A 23,726-nucleotide genomic window follows, 5' to 3' on the forward strand; every position below is an offset into this window, starting at 1 on the left:
AAGTTAGCTAAGTTCGGCGTTTTCCGGATGATAGAGCGTAACAGCATTCCGACTTGAAAAATTTCCAATCGTAAATTATATTTTACCCGGAAACATGCCGGATAGCGAAATACCTAAAATCGTGTGATCTAGGAGTGTAAGCTCTCGGTGTACACTGTTCGGAAATGGTGTAGACCTGGATAAGTTTGACACTGAGAAAATACGACTTTTCAACGACCTGAGCGCGCACCGTGATATACGCGCAATGCATGAGGTATCCTGCAGACTTGTAAGGCGCTACAATGCGCTGCGCGCACCGTGCTATACGCGCAATGCAGGAAGTATCCTGAGGTCTTGTAAGTTGTAAGGCGCTATGCGTTTCGCACCGTGCGCGCCAGCCCCGCGCCGCGCCGGCTTCACTGTGTTTGACGCAATTATTCTAACTTGCGACTTAAGTATTTTTCAACTTATGTAAATCCTCTCTTTTTCCTTTTTTCCCCGTTTCTTCTTTCTTTCTTTTCCTTCTCGACCGGCCCACCAGGGGCTTCGCGACTTTTTGGTGGGCGAGTCCCCCTTCGCCAGCTGGCTAAGTGTTAAACAATAAGCTCGGTGCGCTTGAAGAATGAGCAAAAAATTAAGGAAATGAGCGTGTATTAGGGTCGGGTCAGTTGGCAGCTCATGATGGTGCTCAGAATTGCACGATGCTGTGTGTTATATCATTCATAAAGGTCGATATACTCGTATTTTTTGAAAAAAAGAAGAACTGCTTCCGCAAGTTTTTCAACCAACGTCATCTCTAGAATACTTCCTCAACTTTAAGAAAAGCGACGCAGATACTGTTGCATTTTCCTTCTTGAAAAGGAACATAAATGAATACAAAAAGGCCATCTCGGCTTTGAAATTCCCAGCCCGAGGGGGCGAAGAGCTTCACTCTTATTCTTCCTTTCTAATAATGCAAGAACCAAAACCTCCGAGGTGTCGGAGAAAATCCTCATTTAGAATTATTCCTCACGCTTGACTTTCAACCCAGCCGTTAATTCCCCATTGTCGAGTCAAACAATACTTTGAAAGTTGAGACATACTTTTTTCACTATCTCGTTGAAATTTTGTTTCTCTTACTTCTTTGTCTGAAGAGAGAAAGAGAAAAAAACCTATTCGAAAGAAAGTATCTATCCCAATCGGAAATTTGACCTTGGTACAAGCTTAGTATGACATTTTTTCACATTTGAATAGAGTTGCCAAGCTTATCTTGCTAATGTTCCCACAATGTTAGCAGGACATTTATTTTACCTCTGGGACAAGCTTGAGCCCAAAGATTGTGCCAAGGTTAGGTTTGTAAGACTGCTCCAAGCCTATCCTGACAATATTGCCACAATATTGGTGGGACATTATTTTACTTCCGAGACAAACTTGGAAATTCAACATTGTGACAACGTTATGTTAATAATATTGCTCCAAGCTTGTTCAGCGGATATTGTGATCATGATGTTGCCATAGGCTTGATATTAAAATATTGCCATAGTATTGGCAGGACATTTATTTTACCTCTGAGACAAGCTCGGATTTCCAATCTTACCTCTGAGGCAAGGTAGGCGATAGAACGCCGTATTACCTGCCATCCTCGCGGAAGAAATTTCTTACCGTCGCAATGCCTGATGTAGGCATATACGGAACATTGGAGTGCCGAGGAACCTTCCTAAGTCAGCTACTTTCTTGGCTGCTTGCACTGGCTGAAGTCTTCAACTTGGATCCCTCTTGTAACGGGCACTGCCCAGGCGAAACGAGAACCAGCCCCATTAACGGGGCGGCCGCGCGCGGACCGTTGCCAAAAAGCTCCATTTGAGCCCTTGGCCTAAGAATATCGGTGAGATGGGTTAGACGCCTATGGATCATGTGCCTATTACGTCAAAAAGCGAAAGGTCGCAGTTTTTGCCCTTTAATTTGCCCTTAAAGGGACCGCAACGGCAGATCCGTGGCGAGCGCGCCCTGGTGGCGGAAATAGCAAACGCGGTCGAATTGTGCTCGCCGCGCACAATATTGTGTTAATCTTATGACAATATTAGAAACAGAAGCCTAAAATGTTTATTTTCTTAATCTTGTGACAATGTTAAAGTGCGAATATTACCACAATGTTGTAAAAATAATGTTAGCATAATATCAATTCAGCATTTTTAGATATCCAATATTGTGTCAATATCATGACAATATTACGAACAGAAGCCTGTTATGTTTGTTGTTCTAACGTTAATTGAATGTTAACATAGTAACAATACCGCAGTATCACAGAGATAACATCGTCTCGATATTATTTTAGCAATTTTGTTTTCCTAATATTGTGTCAATATTGTATCAATATTATAAGCAGAAGCCTATGTTCAGTATTTTTTTTTAATAATGCGCCAATGTTAAAACTAACATATTACTGCAATATTGAAAACATAACTCTACGACAGTATTAGTTTACCAATATTGTATAACCAATATTGTGGCAACATTGTGACAATCTTGGAATCACCGAGCACCACCTGACATTGGATTTCTAATGTTGCTAATATTGGTGCAATATTAAAATACTAAGGTTATATATCCAGTATTGATGGTATATTGTACCAAGATTCTCAGGCCAACCTTACTGTTGAAATATGCTCACAATCTCGCTAAGGTTGCCACAATATTATTCCGATCTGCCCAGGGTCAAATTTCCGATTGGGATGTGACGCAAGGCTTGAGATGTTTTATGAGGGAAGAAATCAATTTTTTAGAATTTAAATTTAAAAGACCAGGCAAATCTTGCGAACCTCTATCAAAAAATACACTCCCAAGATGAACGTGTTGTGTGTTACGTACCAATCCGTATCATTCTAAACTACTGAGTAAAGTCCGCAAATCAGAAATTCCTTGGAAATGGGCATTGAGTAGCAAAACAAAAATGTGTTTGAATTAGTAAGAATGGAACTTTTTCTGTCGAGTGCCTTCCAATCCTTCTATTCTTTGCATGGTAAAGGCGAATTTTTTATTCCGAGCCTTGGGACTCTTGGGTAAGCAAATTAAATAACCGATGCAACTCACCGTTAAAACGATAGTATTTTTACTGGCTATGAAAGAATTGTTGCGAAAGCTACCTTACTCTCAATAACAATCTATCTTAGGGGCCTAGCACTGCTATCTTCCCTAAGTAATAGTGTGAAAATTATGTTCGGAAACCCCCATATTCGCCTGATGACGACGAATGATAAAACATTTTTTTTGTGTGTGTGTGTTTGTATGTCGCACTAGGTGGTTTTAAAATGTCAAAGGAATTACCCAGATCTGTAGAAACATTTTGCCTAACAACAATACCGCACAAGAAAAATTTGGAAGAGCTCAAGAAGGAAAATTTAACAGTATCTTTGTCGCTTTTCTTAAAGTTTAGGAAATATTCCAGAGATGACGTTGGTCTGGAAACTTGCGGAAGCAGTTTTTTTTTTAAAGAAACATATCGACCTTTATGAATGGTATTACACACAGCGTCGTGCAATTCATAGCACCATGGGCTGCCGACTGACCCGACTCTAATACACCCTCCTTCCCTTTATTTTTCGCTCATTCTTCCCGCGCACCGAGCTTATTGTTTAACACTTTTAGCCAGCTGGCGAAGGCGGACTCGCCCACCAAGAAGTTGCGAAGCTCCCGGTGGGCCGGTCGAGAAGAAAAAGAAAGAAAGAAGAAAAGGGGAAAAAAGGAGCAAGAGAGGATTTACATAAGTTGAAAAATTCTATAGCCGCAAGTTTGAATAATCGCGCCAAACACAGTGCAGCCGGCGCGGAGCGGGACTGGCGCGCACGATGTGAAACGCATAGCGCCTTACAAGACCGCAGGATACTTCATGCATTGCGCGCACCGTGCTGTGCGCAGCGCAGTGTAGCGCCTTACAAGTCTGCAGGATACCTCATGCATTGCGCGTATATCACGGTGCGCTAGGGTGTTCCGTTTTTAGACAACCATCTCAAAACCTTGCTCCCCGGGCTTTTTCCCATTCCTTTTGGTCCCCAAAAGACAAATATGAAGTTTCAGCACCATAGCTGAAGTCTACACTTTCCCCCAAAGCGATGAAAATTTTGGGAGCAATTACATTGGTTTAAATGGGGAGAAAATAGGCCGATTCGCGGAATTACGTTTTTCGGTCGTAAAATGCGCCGAAATGATTTCAAACCTGACCATCTCTTGAAAAGTCGTCCAGGGGCCTATTTTGAATGAGGAAATTCCACTTTTGACCCAGAGATGGAGGGAGGGGGGTCACGGCGCAGTTAGTTTAGAGGCGCTGCGCGCAGCAAAATGATAGCATTCGACAGTTTTTGATCAACCTCAAAACAGGCTCTCCGAAGCTGAGGAGGCTAGTATATCTCATAAATTGTAATCAAATAATGTACAAGAGTTGTTTTTCATCCTTCCAGAACTATTTTCGACCATTTACACAATTGCCAAAATTTACTCGAAACTGGAAGGAAATTAGTGTATATCATGTTCTGCACTTGAGTGATTTTGGCAACAGTGTAAATGGTCGAAAATAGTTCTGAAGGGATGAAAACAACTCTTGTACATTATTTGATTACAATTTATGAGATATACTAGCCTCCTCAGCTTCGGAGAGCCTGTTTTGAGGTTGATCAAAAACTGTCGAATGCTATCATTTTGCTGCGCGCAGCGCCTCTAAACTAACTGCGCCGTGACCCCCCTCCCTCCATCTCTGGGTCAAAAGTGGAATTTCCTCATTCAAAATAGGCCCCTGGACGACTTTTCAAGAGATGGTCAGGTTTGAAATCATTTCGGCGCATTTTACGACCGAAAAAACGTAATTCCGCGAATCGGCCTATTTTCTCCCATTTAAACCAATGTAATTGCTCCCAAAATTTTCATCGCTTTGGGGAAAGTGTAGACTTCAGCTATGGTGCTGAAACTTCATATTTGTCTTTTGGGGACCAAAAGGAATGGGAAAAAGCCCGGGGAGCAAGGTTTTGAGATGGTTGTCTAAAAACGGAACACCCTAACGGTGCGCACAGTAGTGCCAAGTGAATTTAATTTTATTTTAGTGCGGAACTATTTACTTATTGATCATCATTTGGCGAAAAGTAACTTTGACCTCCTAATTCAACAATTTATTCACTCCGTTACATTGACAAGATTGCTAGTGCGAGGTCTTCAGAATATATTGTCTCATTGTCAGTTTACCGTAGAGAAAAAATACGAAATCCATCAAGTTTTTCGATGAACATGAAAAGGGGAATGCTTCGTTCCTCTTCAAGGACTGAAGCATAAATTGAATCACATTTCATGGAAATTGAGGCAAAGGGAAATCGAGTAAAAACAGAATCCGTGGGAAAAAAGAACATTGCTCATTTTTCCCCCAATGATTCAGAGGGGTGTTCAAGTTGTCAGGCGCACACTTCTTCAGAAACGGTCATTCGCCTCAAGGTTTGAACGTACTACTGGATAGGAAATGAAACTGTCAGCCCAATGACTTTCATCTCCACCACGGAAGTTGTCTATGAATCAGGTACCCAGCTTTCAAACCAGCCTCCCCCACTTTAATCAACCTGCCATTTGCTCTTCTCTTTCCGCCCTTCCCCATTTTAAATTTTCGTTTTTTCAACTCGGTCTTTTAAAATTACATTTTTATCCAAGTAATTTTTTTTAACATCGGAGGAATTGGACCACGTTTAAACAGGAAGGAACCAAGCCACATCAGCTATTGCCAAATTTAACCGGGCAATTTAATTTTTTACATGATAACGGTTTTGCGGATTTTTGCGCAAATTTCAGTACATTTTCTTCATAACACAAAGCAACTTCCTTAAAATTTTCAAAGGAATCCGCACAAAAATTCTCTCGTAAAATATAAAATTTCTCCGTTAAACTTGACAACAGCTGATGTGGCTTCGTTCCTTTCTGTTTAACGCGGTCCAATTATGAGTTCATTTATGGCGAAGGGCGCAATGAGAGCGTATTGCCTGAATTCGTCTCAAATATTTACGGAAAATTACAAGGATACATTTTAAATGTTTTTCATCTAAAAAAATTAACTGTAATCAAGGACTTTTTAATGTTGCCATTCAAATAATGTTTTCCGACTTTCAAATGCTCTAGAGGGGTCGATTTTTGGAATATTTGGGTATTTTCTGCGTCAATTCGTCGTTTCCCGTACGAAGAAACGTAACTCCATTCCAAGGTTGCCAAATTGACTCGAAAAATTTGATTTAACACAATGATACAGGCGCAATTTTTGTCCAAAATTTTCCTGGTTTTCATATGTAGTCACACGAAAAATCAATGGAATTTTCAAAAAAAAAAAAACTGCACAAGTTTCTCCTGGTAACGATGCAATTAGCAAGTGGAAATGAGGCAACACTGTAATGTAGTTACGTTCTTTCGTGAAACTTCCACCCGTAGCCACGAGACCAATGGAGGGTCTCTTGTCCGTTTCTTGTAATCTTTGATCAACCCATTCTCGAATTCCTAGCTCCGTTCCCTCTCTCATTCCATTTGTTCCTTGCCGTACCCCCAATGTCCCGGTCCCGGTCCATTTCAGTTTACGATCTTTGCAATGGGCCTGTTGCAAACTTTTGCTAGAGCAAAAATAAGAGTTGTTTCCTATATATAATGCCTCAAAAATCACGATGTGCGCATCGGCAAAGTCTGAAATGCACTCATAACTTCACAATCTGCGTAAGAAATTTGCGTTTTTTTGAGCTTCCCGCTTCAAAAACGATACTACGGCACAGGTGAACATTTTGTTAGAAGAGTCGCTCCATCGTCGGCAATATTCATCATGGCCGACGCTTGCGCAGTTCCGCACGTATTTTGAGGAGAGTTCAAGGTCAATCAAGGCGGATGAGGAAAATATGAACGTAAACACGCCGATTGTTATCTAGTCTAATCCTGTTCAGGTGTTATCTCGTCCCATCACAGGTGTTATGGCGGATTGTCGTCGGCCATGATGAGTATTGCCGACGATGGAACGACTCCTCTAACAAAATGTTCACCTGTGCCGTAGTATCGTTTTTGAAGCGGGAAGCTCAAAAAACCGCAAATTTCTTACGCAGATTGTGAAGTTATGAGTGCATTTCAGACTTTGCCGATGCGCTCATCGTGATTTTTGAGGCATTATCTATAAGAAACAACTCTTATTTTTGCTCTAGCAAAAGTTTGCAACAGGCCCATTAATGAAACTGTAATCTTCATTCTCGTTTGTGAGACTGCGAGGGCCTGAAATACGGGAACCAATCGGAAATAGATTTGCAACGTCTTTACTCTCAGTATAAAGAGACTCTAATGTGCTGGTCACACGCTCAAATTTCCATCAATTTCCGATCGAATGGTGACTGGTGCGCATCATCCACCATCAAATTTCTGCGGCCTGCAAAAATTTGATGGTAGATGATAAAGCTATGGGGCTCATCCTCCATCCGATTTCCACACAACCGTGCTTATTTCATGCTTATTTCAATCAACACGCTGTTTTAATTAATTTTACTCATCAATCTCTCTCGACCGCCATCTAGAGTCCCTTTATACTGAAAGTCAAGACAACACCCCTCATGGAGTCACAAACGGGAATAAAGATTACAGAAATTGAACGTTTTTCGTAATCTTTGATCGGCCCATTCTCAAACTCCTTTCTCCGTTCCTTCTGTCATTCCGTTTGTTCCTTGCCGAACCCGTAATTCCCTAGTCCATTCCAGATTACAATCTTTGCAATCGGTGAAAATGTAATCTTTATTCCCGTTTGTGACACTGCGAAGGCCTAAAATACGGGAACCGATCAGAAATGGATTCACATTGTCTTGACTCTCAGTCAATTTTTAATGAATATCTTGCTGTTACTACTATCAAGATGATAAAAGTTAAAGCGATAACCTTGTTTAACGGGGTAATCATAATCATTTCTATAATAATTTCTTTTGAATAGAATCTTGATATAAAGGGTAGAGCACAAAGAACTATGCTCGCTACATTAAATCAATTTTATTAAATTTGTATTATTAAGATTTTTATTTTTATCATCTTATTTTATTCTATTTATTTTTTATTAAAATTTTAAGTTAAATTAAAACTAATAATTTTCAAAATTACAATTAAATTTGCTAATTTAAATTTTAATAAAGAAGAATAAACTTATAATTAAATTTACAATTTAACCCTTTTCAGGGGCCCTTTTAACCTTTTATTTGGTCTCAGTATAAAGGGACTCTACCGCCATCTTGGTCATAATTTTGATCGGAATTTGACGGAAATTTGAGCGTGTAACCAGGCCATAAGGTGGACAGATTCGTGGGTACGTACCATTGGTTCGTCGGTGTGTTTCTGGAACTGAACGAGTCGGACCCGTGTGACGTTCTCGAACTCGACGTCCCCGTTGGGTGTTTCAGCCTCGTCCTCTCCGTTTAGGTACAGGGGTAAGGGGGGTGGCGTCACCCGCACCGCCTCCTCCCCGTAGATCTCGTGCGCCACCACGTCGTGCGCCTGCAGCAGGGCCTGCATCAACAAAACACAAAACATCAAAAATTAAACAATCGTCTAAAGACAGGGGTTCGAAATGACGTCACGTCGAAAAATAGGTATGTTAATCGTCTAAAGACAAGGGTTCGAAAATATATCACATCGAAAAATAGGTATGTCAATCGTCTAAAGACAAGGGTTCGAAATAACGTCACATCGAAAAATAGGTACGTCGCAGGCGGTCAACGCAGTCGCCAGTGGCTTGGCGTGGAAGATCGATTATCGCACTAGGAAAAAAAACACATTGGTTCTAGAGTCCAGACTCTTAAAAAAACATCGACAAGAAAAAATACTCTTGATTCAATCGGATTTTTGCTTAAATCAAGAACCAAGCCTCTTAATTTGAGCGAATTTCCCTTTGATTTAAGCAAAAATCTGATTGAATCACGAGTATATTTTTTCTTGTAAATGTTTTCAAGAGTCTGGACTCCAGATTCAATATGTTTTTTTTTCCCAAAGCGATATTTCTCCATTTGAAGCTGTAGTAAAGAATCGATTAACTAGGTTTTCGTTGCGAACACCTTGATAATCGATCCTTTTCCATAGGTTTGAATGGCAGATCAATCAATAAATCGCAAATCATGCCACGCCGCTGGCAGTCGCCGCATACTGGATCAAGTCAATGGGAGAGGTCGGACAAAATCTAAAAACTTCAAAAGCTTATATTTTCGGGAATCTAAAACCAAAAAGTTCAAGAGGGCTCTATTGGGTGTCTCGTGAAATTGCATTTTAAAACACCCCTTGAAATTGAATCTGTGACTATATGAACATCAAAATTTGAAATTTTAGCAAAAAAATTCAAGTCCAAACTCTCCCATTAGCTCGTTCCACTGTGCGCCGGCAATTTGCAAGCGGCATGTGTGTCATAGTTGCCAGCTAGTGCTGAAAAATCAGTGCTTTCCCCCGTTAAAACATGTGTAATTAAACTATCCATATTTAACTGGACAATCTGGCAAGTTTGATGTGTGTCAACTCATCAAATTGCAATGATACACATTGGCATCGTAAAATTTTCATTACGTTCATTAAGTTTGAAACGAAAAAAATCCCGAATATGTTTGAGGTATTTTGTTGATAAAAATCCGTTTTTAATACCGAGATAGTTGATAAGTGTAGATTATCATTTTGTCCAAGTGTTTTATAGAGCTGCAGCAAGCCCAAAAATGCTCTAGATCGTGCTCAAATTGTGGGGCTGAAAATGAATTTTAGAACATGGAAATGTGCAAAATGTGATTTTTGAGCGATTCACGTGAGAGAAAACTTTTCTTCCAACACTATCAAAAGTTTGAAACGGGCTCATTCCGTTAAGAAGCTTTTGAGGCAGAGCAGAGTTTATGTAATTGAAACTTTAGAAGATTCTGAGCTTAACTTCAAAGTCCTTTGAAGGACTCGCCAAGTCTCGTGCAGCGCAGCTGAGATAAAAAAAAATACATATTCAACCCTCTTTTCCGTCTTTAATGTAGAGGCACAATGGACTAACCCTGATCAATTTCAGATAGCACGATGGTGAAACACAACAAATGCAGACCTCAGATTCTAATACTGTGGTGAATTACTTGCGATAGTTTTCTTATTTCACGATTTTTCTCCTAATTAAAGGTAATTTCCTCCTCGTTTTCAGAATGTTTCCACCTTTAAACACTCTTCTCCACGAAAAATTTGTGGCTATGCCACTGAGCGAAATTTTATGAGTCATCGGCTGTCGATATTTTCGCATTGAAAGCTATAGTAAGGAATCGATTAGACGCTTGTAGCGGATACCCTGATAATCGATCCATTTTCACAGTTTTATACGGCAGATACAGCGATTTATCATAAAGCGTAATACACCACTTATGCCACTAAATTCATCAATACACAAAACTCGGTTCGGAAACGAAATTGGTATTGAAAAATGATTCCAAAATTTCCTTGGTGCTGATTTTATTAGTGCGAAAATTCTCGATTGTATAATCGACAAATTCGGGTCGAAAAATCCGCGAACATCAACCGACTAGGAACCCAACACAAGTGTCGCTCATGAGCCTGTTGCAATCCAGAGCGAGATGAAGATTTGTTTCTCATGAAAAACTAGAAGGCTCAGCCCCCTTGCCGAGAAACTTCACCTTGATCTACCGAAACACTTCGGTTCAGTGAACTGTTACAATTAATTATTGGTGGGTCATATTGACCAATCATTACAGCTCATTCTACCGGAGTTTCGTTCATACCATCAAACCTCTGTTCACTCCAAGTGCCGTAGTATTATTGTTGAAGCGGAAAGATGGAAAGGACGCATATCTCTCGCGCAGGATGTGAAGCTAGGAGTATATTTCAAACTTTCCCGATGTACTCATCGTGTTTTCGAAACATTACCTGTAAGAGATAACTCTAGAGTCACTTTATAAAGTTAAGACAACGCGGCTTATGGATGTCACACACGGGAATGAAGATTATACAAATCGGACGTTTTTTTAGGTCTTTGATCAATCCAGAGACAAGAGACCCTCCACTAGTATCTTGGTCATTGTGGAAGCTTTTACTTTCGGGACTTCAGCATTCTACTGTTGACTTACCTACATGGTTGATGTTCAACAACGTTTTGGCAGTTTCGTTTTGCAAACAAGCCGAAAATGGCCGACGTTTCGGAAACTTGTTTGGCTCATGAAGTCATCCGAAGCTCATCATCGACCATGCGTAGGGTCTCTTGTCTCTGGATCAACCCATTCCCGAATTCCTATCTCCGTTCCCTCTCTCATTCCATTTGTTCCTTGCCGAACCCCCCATTCCCTGGTCCATTCCAGTTCATAATCTTTGCGATTGGTGAAAATTGTATCTTTATTCCCGTTTGTGACACTGTGAAGGCCTAAAATACGGGAACCAATCAGAAATGGATTCACGTTGTCTTTACTCTCAGTATATGAGGACTCTAGATAACTATTCTTCCTCCTCTAGCTGAAATTCGCAACAGCGGGCCGATTATTGAAACTGATGGACAAAGCTATAGACAAAGAAGGCATATGAAGTATGGAGCAATCCTATTGGTTGAAATGGGTGGTTCTTATACACTAAGGAAGAAAATGATGGACTAACTGTCGGGTCTTCAGTGGGTTGCCATTAGTAGTCTATTACCTAACCTCCTATGTCCATTGCCACAACCGGCTTCTACCAACAGGATCCCTCCAAATCCCTTTTGCCGTCTTCGTCTATAGCTTTGTCTATAAGTTTCAATAATCAGTCCGCAGGCCGATTCTTCTCACCCTATTGGGCGCGGATCTCTAGAGAGAGATGTCCCTAGCCTGAGAATAACGATTAAAGTCTCCTTCGCCGGGCGAGTGGGTGGAGGGGCGGGGGCGCCGAATGACAGGAAAAAAAAGAGTGACAAGGCGAGGGCGGAATCCGCCGAAAGTTAATTAAAAGCACCCGACGGCGACCCGACCCGAGGTCTACGCTACCGAGCTGAGGAAGAACGCCGTATGAACCATCAGACGTTGCCAAGTTTCCTCCGATAAAAACCGAGTTTACTGAGAAAGTTGTGAATCTAATCCCCCCACTGAAAAAGAAATTCTCGGCGTTTTTACCAAGGTCCGTTGGTACCTTTACCATCTCTCTTTTTTTACCAGTTATTGGTAATTTTACCAAGACAGACTGGTAAGCTTACCTAAAAACCGGTATTTTTACTGTTTTCTTCAGGTAAGAATACCACTTTTATTGGTAATCAATTCCCGGTAACTTTGCCATTTCATCGCGGTAATTCTACCACAGTCGATAAAAAATATTGGCGTTTTTACCGGGGTTTAGTAAAATTACCGAGAAAATCAATAATTTTACCGAGATTTCTCGGTAAAATTACCGATTCCATAAATGGTAATTTTACCAAGAAAAAACTAGGATCAAATAGAACCCTGAATTCTTGGTAATTTTACCCTTTTCTTAGTAAATACACAGAGATTTTTTTTTTTTTCAGTGAAAATTTTAAGGCAATTTTGTACGCAATTTCATGTAGAATATCTGAAAATTTCAGGGACAAATATGCATGAATGCTGTTAAAAATATATGTTTTATCAATGGAAATTTGGCAACTCTCGAATGTTCATACGGCGTTCTTCCTTAACACGGCAGGACAGGAGTGCGACTAATAACCGCAGCAGCGCCGCGCCGCGGTAACAAACAAAATCATTAAAAACTTTCCAAACCGAGAAAACTAACGGCCAAGTTTCAACCGACGACCCTCTCCCCCGCCCCCGCCCTCCCCCCAACCACACCCCGACCTGCAGGTCAACATCACCCTCGAGGCTGTCCCTGTCCCCCGCGCGCCTTTGTTAACCGCGTTATTGTGTCTAACACCCTCCCTCCCAGTCTCTCGCGTTCCGGAACGGTGTCGGTCCGTTGTCATGCAGTTAAATTCACCTTGTTGCGATTTTTCCGGAGACAAGGGACCCTCCGTGCTTCCATTTCCCGGAACTAGTTGCAAATTCCGGAACTTTTGAGATTTTCCTGAATTTTTCCCGGGACTTTTGAAATTGTCGAAATTTTCCGGATCTTTTGCATTTTCCGGAACTTTCTCGGAACTTTTAAAACAATTTAAAAGGAATCCCGGAATTGTTGACGGTCATGAAGTAGAAGAAATTGGAACAAAAAAGTTCAAACTTTTGAGATTTTCCTAAATTTTTCGCGGAACTTTTGAAATTCCCGAAATATTCCGGATCTTTCTCGGAACTTTTAAAAAAATTAAAAGGAATCTCGGAATTTTGGACGGTCACGAAGTGGAAGAAATTGGAACAAAAAAGTTCAAACTTTTGAGATTTTCCTGGATTTTTCCCAGGACTTTTAAAATTCCCGAAATGTTCCGGATCATTTGCATTTTCCAGAACTTTTGAAACAATCTAAAAGGAATCCCAGAACTTTTGACGGTCACGGAGTGGGAGAAAAAGGACGGACATGGAATAGGAGCACTGCTCCACCACAGGTATCTTGGCAATGGTGGAATCTTTTGCTTCGGGGCCTTCAGCATTCCACTGTTACCTACCTCCTAGGTCGATGGTTAACAACATGTCTGGAGTTTCGTTTTGCAGACAAACCGAAGTTTGGGAAACTTTTTCGACTCATGACGTCACTTGAAGCTCATCATCCCATGGTAGATAGGTCAACAGCCGAGAAAAGGGTAATGACTGCTGCTTCCTTGTAATTATACATAAGGTTTCTGTGACCTCCGCCATTTTTCTAAAATTCATATTTTCTAGAATTCATATATCCTAGGATCCATATTTTCTAGAATTTTTTGCTCAGATTGAACAGCAATCTCAAAATTGCCTAAATTATTATCATGGAAAAAAATTTCGGAAGTTGACGAAAAAATATAATGCACTGGAAAAAAAAACACATTGGATCTAGAGTCCAGACTCTTAAAAACATCGACAAGAAAAAATACTCTTGATTCAATCGGATTTTAGTTTAAATCAAGAACCAAGCCTCTTAATTTGAGCGGATTTCCTTTTGATTTAAGCTTAAATCTGATTGAATCAAGAGTCCTTTTCGATGTTTTCAAGAGTCTTGACTATTGATCCAATGTGTTTTTTTTTTTTTTTTTTTTCAGTGTGAAACATTTTGGACTGGTCGACTTAAGGATTTTAAAGAGCTGTTTCTATCAATAATTATTCCTTTCAAGGTGCCGAAAAATTAAGACACGTTCCTCATATGAACATGCACGATTCGACAGGTGTCTTTAACATTTATTACATCACCTAGGCATACCTTGATCTCTGCTCTAGGTGATAATGGCCCAGCTTTGTTGAAGCACCTATAAATAAATGTATAAACATTCAATATATTACCCAATTTGACTACAATCCCGGGACATCGACACTAACGTCACAAACTAGAACAAGATATGACGTCATGACCGCAACAACAGGGACCATTCCCGTAATCAGATTCGAGATCCACTCTCCGCGCAGATTAATGCCACTGTCCGAGTAAAAACACCCCTTCCCCCTCCCACCCTCCGCCCACCCCCTCCATCCTCGAGGTAAGCGATTTATCGCGAGCCCCGGCAGAACTGTCAAGATTATGACGTCACGGTTGGTTCTGCCGCTGCTACTACTGCGGAGGAGGGTAATAAATGATTGCCGAACATCCGACGGTTTTCTGCAAGGGGGAGGGGGGTGTAGGGGGGTGTAGGGAGGGGGTGCCTTGCGGAGATTTTCGGACGACAGATGTTGCAGTGGTGGCAGCGATTCGCGACCTGGACTCAACTGCAAGTGCGGCTCTTGTTACGCTTGTACCGTTTTCCGTTTCCTCGATTTTCCCGAAGCCAGTTAACCTCACTTCTACGGTGGTGAGGTTGCCAAATGGTGCGAGTTTAAACGGATACACATTCTACATCACTTAAAAGATCATCAAAAAGTACAACTTTTATAAGTGGATTACATTTTGCAATAAGGAACTACTATCTCTGGCTCTTCTGTAAAAGCACCTTTCTGCGTGAGGAAACCAATGGCATATATGTTGTTTCTAAAATGAGCCAGAAATAGTGGTTCCTTATTACAAAATGTGGTCCAAGTGGCGTAACCACTTTCTTAGATGGGGGGAGGGCTAACTTCTTCGGTGGAGAGGTTGCCAAACCGTGAAAATTTAAAGAGGATTTATATCGCTTAATAGATCATCAAAAAGTACAACTTTTATTAGTGGCGTGACAACACGTTTTTCTTGAAGGGTATGGCGGTTGGGTCTAAAGTCAGACATTTCTCAAAGAAGATGAAAAATTCATGAAAATCACGAAAAAATGAAAAATTGGAGACATTTTTGGAGTCATAGGGCTGGGGGTCCGGACATCCTAAATTCCTATACCGTTTCCCTGCCTACGCCACTGACTTTTATGTACGTACTGTTCCTATCACGCTACCGACCGCTTGTATTTCCTTTTGTGACTAGGAAAGCATTTTTGTATTTTAGAAATTTCTGGCTCAGTTTAGAAACAACGCATGTACAATTTGTTTCCCTTTAAAATGTAATTTTTGCTGTTAAATTTTTAAATTTTAAAAAAATCGTATCAATAAAAATTGAAATGTCTCTTAAAAACTAGGATTAGGTACACTATTATTGGAATAACTTACATTGAAGTAGTACAAGAGAATCTTTTAACTTAAAAAAATTGGCGGTAGTTTAAACTAACTAGAGGAATCTGCTCTGTGATTGACAATCCACAATCTATTTAATTTTATCCATCAAAAAATTTGTAAATCGCTGACACACATAAATTTAGAAATAATATTTAAGTTTTGTTTAAACTCGAAAAATGAAGTCAACACATAATGTTTTAAAAAGTAAGGTGGATTACATTAAGAAGTAAAGTGGATTATTGGAAGGATAAAGGTAAAACGATCATGCCGCATAGTTGAGATGGGAAACTGGAAAAATTTCGTCCTGTGCGGGAAAAATGTAGGTACTGAGGGAAGTCACAATCTGTTCCCAAGTATAGAATGAGATGGTAGAGCATAACTAACATTAGTCAAATGTACCGAAGCACAGAATCTAAATCAGCAAATTCTAGTTCTACTTCTCCGTGCGGCTTGAAGTAACTTTTAGAAAAAATGCCTTCCCTCTGAAAATTAGGCAATACTGCTCCTCGAGAGAGCAAAGTTGCAAAACGTCTTGACAAATCGTCATAATTTGCACGGTAGCAGATAACTCTACGAACCAGCAGCGTTGAAACTGCGAGCACCTGTCACTGCACGTGATATTTCCTTCGAGGGTTTGAGCTGTGCAGCTTATAGCCTCTTTTGTTCTGAGGGTCGAATTGTTTTTATTCGCGTTTTTGCACTTGTCCACAGCTCTGCCAGAACGCATAATCCGGCCTTTAGCGACTGAATCGATGATCGAGATTGCTCTGCTTTGAAGACCCACAGTATATCGAAATTCGATAGTTGATAGTTCGATAGTTCGATAGATTGTGAGCACTGGAGTCGCCGCGAGCATCCGGAGTGGACAGAGCAATACACCATGATGCTCAAGAAATGGACCTTTAGCTGGGATAAGAGTTTACACAGGAGCGCAAAACACGCCCCCTCATTCATATTCTTTATCAAAAAGGCTAGAGTTACCGCTGGAGAAAACCAAAATTCATGGGCGATATGAAATAAATGTCTGTGTTTTAGACTTCAATTTTGCGCTTGCGAAAAAAACTAGATCAACTTCCGTCAAAGCAAAATACCCAAGAAAAAATATCAATTTTTTTTATAAAAACAACTGTCTTTAATTTAAAGACAATTTTTTTTAGGTAAAGAATTTTTTTTTAATTTAAAAACAATTGTTTAATTCACATGAGTTTTTATAAGATTACGAAAAAATGTTAAATGAAATGAGTGTCTGTGTTTCATACTACAATTTTGCGCTTGCGAAAAAACTGAATCAACTTCCGTCAAATCAAAATACCACTGGAAAAATGATTAAAATTTGTTGATAAAAATATAATTCTCTTTAATTTAAAGACACTTTCTTTGAGGTAAAGATTTTTTTTAGTTTTATAAAAATTGCTTAATTCAAATAAGTTCTTGTAAAATTACGAAAAAACGTTTCTCCATAGAGAAATCCTCTGCCTTAACATTTTTTATTTTGAATAAAAGATACCTCTTTTTTAATTTTAAAGAAAAATGTTTAGTAGGTAACCACACAGAGAAAAAAAACTTCGTGCATGGGACCCGAAGTTGAGGTCATATGGATCTTTGAAATTTTGGGATCACGCATCCAAAAACTTGAGGTCGAGCTGCCGAAGTTCGGGTCAGACATCAAGGCACATCGTTATGTACCGGAGTACCGGAGTACTTCAAATGTGTGACCCGAACCCTTCGGTATATATTGAAGTACTTCAGATGTCTGACCCGAATTTTGGCAGCTGGACCTCACACTGGAAAAAAAACGCATTGGATCTAGAGTCCAGACTCTTGAAAACATTGACAAGAAAAAATACTCTTGATTCAATCGGATTTTTGATTGAATGAAAACGAAATCCGCTTAAATTAAGAGGCTTGGTTCTTGATTTAAGCTAGATTCTGATTGAATCAAGAGTACTTTTTCTTGTCGATGTTTTTAAGAGTCTGTACTCTAGATCGAATGTGTTTTTTTTTTTTTTTCCAGTGCACGTTTTTAGATACCCGATTCGAAAACTTCAGAGATCCATATGATCTCAACTTCGGGTCCCACGCACAAAGTTTTTTTCTCCGCGTAGGGTCAAATTTTCCTGCAGTGTACAATTTCCTTACCTTGATGCATGATGATCGTAAACTTGTCAAGAAAATTCAGCGCAGAGTCACACGAGGTACAAACAAACCAAAGCCGCGACTTTGAAACTTTAAAAGCGCGAGCGACAGAGCGAGCTAAATCTCGATCCGGGGTCACTGCTAATGTACCTGCGGTTGCATAATACAGTGCATTGAGTGATAAGCACTTTGCTTAAAACGCGAGCAGCAGGAAAAATAAGCGAAATCCAACTTCCCGAGGACGCCGGGAAAGTTTTCGAGCTGATACGACCCATTTTATGTCAAAGTTGAGTGCTCCTCTGTTGTAGCGGCCTAATTTCGAGTAAGTAAATATTTAGACCGTTTTAAACTACGTGCTTTATACGGGGTGTCTAACAGTTAAACCGCAAGCAGTCAAAGCGTATTAATGGGTAGAGGGGTCGTTTTTTCCTAAAACAAGGGTTTTTGCCCCTAAACAGCTCCCCTCCCTCACAGGAATCGTTTGATCTTAATTTTTGCGACAATAACGGACCAAAACGTGTTAGTATTGGTTTTTACCTATTACTTATGGCGCTGAATTCATCTATACCCCAAAACTTATTAAAATCTCAAATTAAAAGGGCATTTCAGGGGGACAAAAGGGGGAAGGATAAACCAATTTTTTTACCCTGAAAGTTATAAAATCATGGGAATTGGCCTTTGACATGAGATTTAGATATTGGTGAGGACATGTAAGGATTAGGCGCCATAAATCGTGATTGCAGTCAGTTTTTATGAATTTTGGTACGTAACAGTAAAAAATTCAGTTAAAAACAACGATTTTCTCTAAAATTTTCAAGACCATGGCTCCGACTGAATATGATACTTTTGCGCAAAATAAAAATACAATGAAAGACAACCTGTGAAAGCAAAATACTTCATGTAGGATGATATGCGATGTCACTTGTCAAAGGTATTATTTTTTGGCTTGAAAAACACAAATCGCTAGTCCACCCATGGATCAGCTGAAAAAGACTCTTAAAGAGGGATTGCCAAAATAGTTCATTGCCCGTTAGTTGTCATCCTCAGTTACGGAAGTCTTTGCATACGATGGGACATAGAAAGCTCCGAACATCATCAACTGGTACTCGAGTGCTTGAGGCCAAAAAGGTTAGTCCAAAGACATCATAATAAATTAGACAGGAATTTCTTCACTTCAGACTGAACTGAAAAATAAAGCACTAGTAAGAGATGTATCAAGAGGTGTTGATGGAGAGACGGTAATAGAGGTTAACAATATACTAATAAAAAAAAAAGCGGAGAAGAAAAATGAAAATAAATTCTCCGTGGTTTTCTATACGAAAATCAATTATTTAAAAGGAACGCTATTTTTGTGACCAAAATATTATAACAAGCATGCCAAGCACCAAAAAAATTTAACACGTCCAAACGTCCAACGCTTACCACATTTAACGTCTCCATTGAAATAAATGAACGTGCCTGTAGTTCTCCAAGCTTTGTCTAACTTATTATCATGTCTTTGGTTTCCTTTACGTAAGATGAAGGCCCTCGCCCTCGCACTCATGTTCCTCACCCCGGCCCTCGCAACCGACTACCAACTCCTCACAGACCCGGTCGGCATCGACCCCGCCCTCGAGATCGCCCACCTCTACTACACCCAATGGCCGACCGGCATCGCCGTCTCCTCGAGCGGACGCAAGTTCTCCTGCTACCCGGCCGGCCTCGACCGGGACAACACCAATGACGGCACCAACCAACGCTTCGCCGTCGCCGAGCTCACCAGCAACAGCACCGAGACCCCCTACCCCAACTACCGGATCAACAACCCACCTGGCGGCGCCATCGACTACTCCAAAACGCCAGCCGTCACCAAAGGCCTGTCCGAATACTTCCTGGGCGTCCAGTCCGTCGTCATAGACTACGAGGACACTTTATGGGTGATGGACACCGGTCGGGCGACAACACTCAACGACATCGCGGCGGCAGCATCACCCGGCGGCACCAAACTCATCGCCATCGACCTGGCCACCGACCAGGTCACCCGGACCTACATCTTCACGCCCGACATCGCGCTGCCCTTCTCCTACTTCGACAACGTCCGCATCGACCTCCAGAACAACTTCGCGTTCATCTCCGACTCGGCCGGCGGCCAGGATGCCATCATCGTCCTGGACCTGACCACTGGCGACGCGTGGCGCACTCTACAAAACGACCGTTCGGTATCACCCGTTTATGGATTCGTCCCTTTCGTTTGGGGTGATTCCCAGTACCAGGTCACGCGTGACGCGGCGGGGGCACCCGACGGGGCCACCTTCATCAACTTCGGCGTCGGAGGGATCGCCTTGTCCCCGACCCTGGACACGCTCTACTATTCCAAGATCGCCGGTCGGAACCTGTACGCGATCCCCACGGCGTTGCTACGTAACCGGAACACAACGCAAGCTGAGCTCGTGGCTTATGTCCGGGACCTGGGTGAGAAGGGATTTTCGGAGGGGATGACGACGGCTTCGGATGGGAGGGTCTATTTGGGCCGGGCCGAGCAGGATGGGTGCGCGGTTTATGATCCTCGGACCCAGTTGGTGGAGCTGTTCGTCCACGATAAGCGGATCAATTTTTGCTATTCTTTCAGTGTGACCGTCGATGGGTACATTTACTTTACCGTTAACCAGTTGAACTACAGTCCGCTGGCTAGTTTTGGCGGGCGGGATCGGAGGGTGAGACCGTTTGTTCTCTTCCGGGTCAAGTTGCCGGGGGATGCGGTTAAGGCGCCTGGATTTTAGGTCTGAACAGTGCTCACACTCCAATACCGTCAAAAGTTCCGGAATTCTTTTTGGATTTTTTCGACAGTTCCGAGAAATTTCCGGAAAATGCAAAAGATCCGGAAAATGTTGGGAATTTCCAAAGTTCCGGGAAAAATTGGGGCAGATCTCAAAAGTTCCGAAATTTGGTACTAGTTCCGGGAAACAGTGGGTCTGAAGTCTTATCGTTAGTCTTCCGGCATAAGGGCGTACCTCAATGTCATTTTTTCAACAGTTTCGAGAAAATTCCGGAAAAAGCAAAAGATCCGAAAAATGTTGGAAATTTCCAAAGTTCCGGGAAAAATTGAGGCAAATCTCAAAAAATCTGGAATCCGGTACTAGTTCCGGGAAACAGTGGGTCTGAAGTCTTATGATCGGTCTTCCGGCATAGGGCGTACCTCAATTTCAACGTGAACCCTGTTTTACGCAAAGATCTGTTCTTTCTGGGGCTCATGTGGGACTCGAGATGGGCCCTTGCGTCAGAGAAGCGACGTGAGGTGGATCGAGTCAATAGGAGAGGTCGGACAAAATCTGGAAACTTTAAAAGCTCATAACTCAGTTTATACAAAACCGTAAGGTTCTAAAAGTGATTACATTGGTTTCCTCGTGAAATTTTCTTCTAGAGGCACCCCTTAAAATTTAAAATGTGACGAAATAAACATCAAAATTTGCAGTTATATACAGACAAAACTTTCATGTCCGACCTCTCTGATTGACTCGACCCGCTGTGCGACGTTAAAGGTAGAGTGACCGTCCACAAATGAATCGGTGACTTCGAAACCACACCAACTCGGGTTTTTTTTAAGTTCACTTTTTTACGGTTTAGTAACACTTATGGATAGAAGCATCTGGACGCAAAAGGAAATTTTGATATTCCAATCGGAAGTGCTTGAAACAACGACGAGAAAAGGGAAGAATCGAAGTATTTCATTGAAAATACCAATTTTTGACCATTTCAAGGGAAACGGGTGACCATCCGATTTTGCGGTTTCCTTTTTTCGTTTCAGTATACCTTGTACCGACAAGTTATATAAATATTTAAGCGTTATTCAGGTCGAAAAATATAAATTTTTCAGGGCAGACTATGAAAAAGCAGTATCTGAAAGTCGGTGAGAACGAAAACACACCAACTCGGAAATTTTTAAACGCTTGATTCTTTGTCATCAAACATGGTGTATAGATTTCAACTTGGTGCTTTACAAAATCTCTAAGTACTTGTCCTTTGGCACCAAAAAGGTTTCTCCTTAACTAACTTCTTCGCCTGCTGCCCAGTTTTAGGTGTTTCCTGAACAATTTTTTTTTTCACAAGTTGGTGTGTTTTCGAACTCACTGATTCAATTTATTGTATGGATGATTAAAAATTGACGAATCGTACTTTAACTACTTCGAAAGGGCATGTTTCCTTTTCATCAGTGGCGCGGCGTGAATGATCGATTATCGATTTTCCCCCCATTCGAGGCTATGGTGATGAATCGATTATTAAGGTGTTTGTAGGGAACACCCGCTTTTTCCTCTGAGGAAGTATCATGCTCGAAGAAGCTTCTGGGCCCTGCAATGAGAATATCCGTTGTAATACTGAATTTCGACGCATCTTGGCAAAATCACCAACACTCCGTGTAAAAACGACTGTCTCGTGAACCGTGGACGTGGGTACGACTTTCACTAACGCTTGATTCTTTGTCATCAAACATAGTGTATAGATTTCAACTTGGTGCTTTACAAAGTCTCTAAGTACTGTTTTTTGGCACCGAAAAGGTTTTTCTTAAACTGACTTCTTCGCCCGCTGCGCAGTTTTAGGTGTTTCCTGAACAATTTTTTTCCGAGTTGGTGTGTTTTCGAACTCACTGATGCAAATAAGGTCAGGGTCCTGGTAAGAGGGATGCAAAAAATACCTGATGGGGAAGGGGGTCAAACCGAACCTGAAGTCCGGCTAAATCGGCACTAACGAGCCATTATAAGAAAATCCAAATCGAAATCTGTATGGAGCGTTAATTTTTCTTGAGTAAAAGAAGGAAGAATTAGACTTAAATCTATCATTTGTATCTACGTATTTTGAACAAAATAAATACAATTGTATGCGCCGCAGTAATTATTGACTGTTGATTTCATTCTTACATCTTTCTTTGCCACTTTAAATTTTATTCTGTTTGGTTTAACATTCATCCAATCTTTCCAAATTCAACTTTTACGTCGAAAATACCCCCTAGCGCCAAGTTTTAAAAATCAATTGGACAGGAGCCGAGACAGCATTACAAGCCACATCCACCATCTTGAATTTTTTAATTTATCAAATTTGAGATGAAATGTAAGTTTTTCATAAAAAACGTCATCTGGTAACAACTTCCACAAAAATCGATCGAATAGGAGCCGCAGATCGTACGATCAGTGTGACTCCACAAAGTGTTGAAGGCTACTAGTCAATTTACGTGCGTTAGTGCGCCTTCATTTTCGTTCGATACTGTGCAATACTTCAGTGGTTGAATAGTTGCTCGGAGCGCCTTCAAGAGTATCACTTCGACTTGATGGCAGGAAATCAAGATTGCAGCTGATATTAAACTTCAACGCACGCGAAGTTACCCATTTTCTCATCACTGACGGTGACGTAAAAAAAGAGAATAGACACGGGTAATATTTCAAAATTTGAGAATCTGTTCCAAGCATGAAGTTATATTACGTGTAAATGGCAATTATTGGAATGATAATTTCGTTACTCATCATAATTTGAAAGCGGCTATTGAAACTGAGCCTAAAACCAGTTGTGCTTATTTACCTACAAAAAACTGCAACCCTTAAAAAGGGGAAAAATGAGGGGCTTGGAGGACAAGGCGCATAAGTGCAGTTTTTGCTAAATCGAGAAATACGTATTTGAAGTTTCGAAATGACACGGATCCTTATAGTGGAAAGAAAGATCAAACTGACTTTTTGGTGCTTAAAAATTGGAATTTGGGAGCAAATATTTTACAGAATATACGTGAAGACTAGATTTACCTTATATCATTAATATCCCAATTTTGTCAAAAACTGCACTTATGCGCCTTGTTCTTTAAGGCCCTCAAATATCCTCAAACTAAGCCTCCATTTCTTTCCAACACTGAAAAAAAATTCTCGGCGTTTTTATCAAGGTCTGTTGGTACCTTTACCATCTCACTTTTTTTACCAATTAGTGGTAATTTTACCAAGACAAACTGGTAAGCTTACC

General features: G+C 40.9%; 2 protein-coding genes across 12 annotated transcripts in view; one reads left to right on the top strand and one right to left on the bottom strand.

The window, feature by feature from the left end:
- Positions 1-23,726, bottom strand: part of CASK (peripheral plasma membrane protein CASK) — an 832,536-nt gene that overhangs the window by 57,548 nt on the left and 751,262 nt on the right. For all 11 annotated transcript variants that reach the window (XM_019058934.2, XM_072305061.1, XM_019058930.2 and 8 more), the window contains one exon: positions 8,299-8,490. In XM_019058934.2, the coding sequence (XP_018914479.1) occupies positions 8,299-8,490 (192 nt within the window). The remainder of the gene's footprint in view (positions 1-8,298; positions 8,491-23,726) is intronic.
- On the top strand, positions 19,268-20,585 carry LOC140225665 (uncharacterized). Its single transcript, XM_072305278.1, has one exon. It carries the CDS (start codon positions 19,268-19,270, stop codon positions 20,507-20,509), a length of 1,242 nt encoding a protein of 413 aa, XP_072161379.1. The 3' UTR covers positions 20,510-20,585.

This window comes from Bemisia tabaci, chromosome 10 (assembly GCF_918797505.1).
Source record: "Bemisia tabaci chromosome 10, PGI_BMITA_v3".
Lineage (NCBI taxonomy): Eukaryota > Metazoa > Arthropoda > Insecta > Hemiptera > Aleyrodidae > Bemisia > Bemisia tabaci.

Excerpts from the sequence above, each read along its gene's own strand:
- LOC140225665 (XM_072305278.1), top strand. The coding sequence starts at position 19,268 with ATGAAGGCCCTCGCCCTCGCACTCATGTTCCTCACCCCGGCCCTCGCA.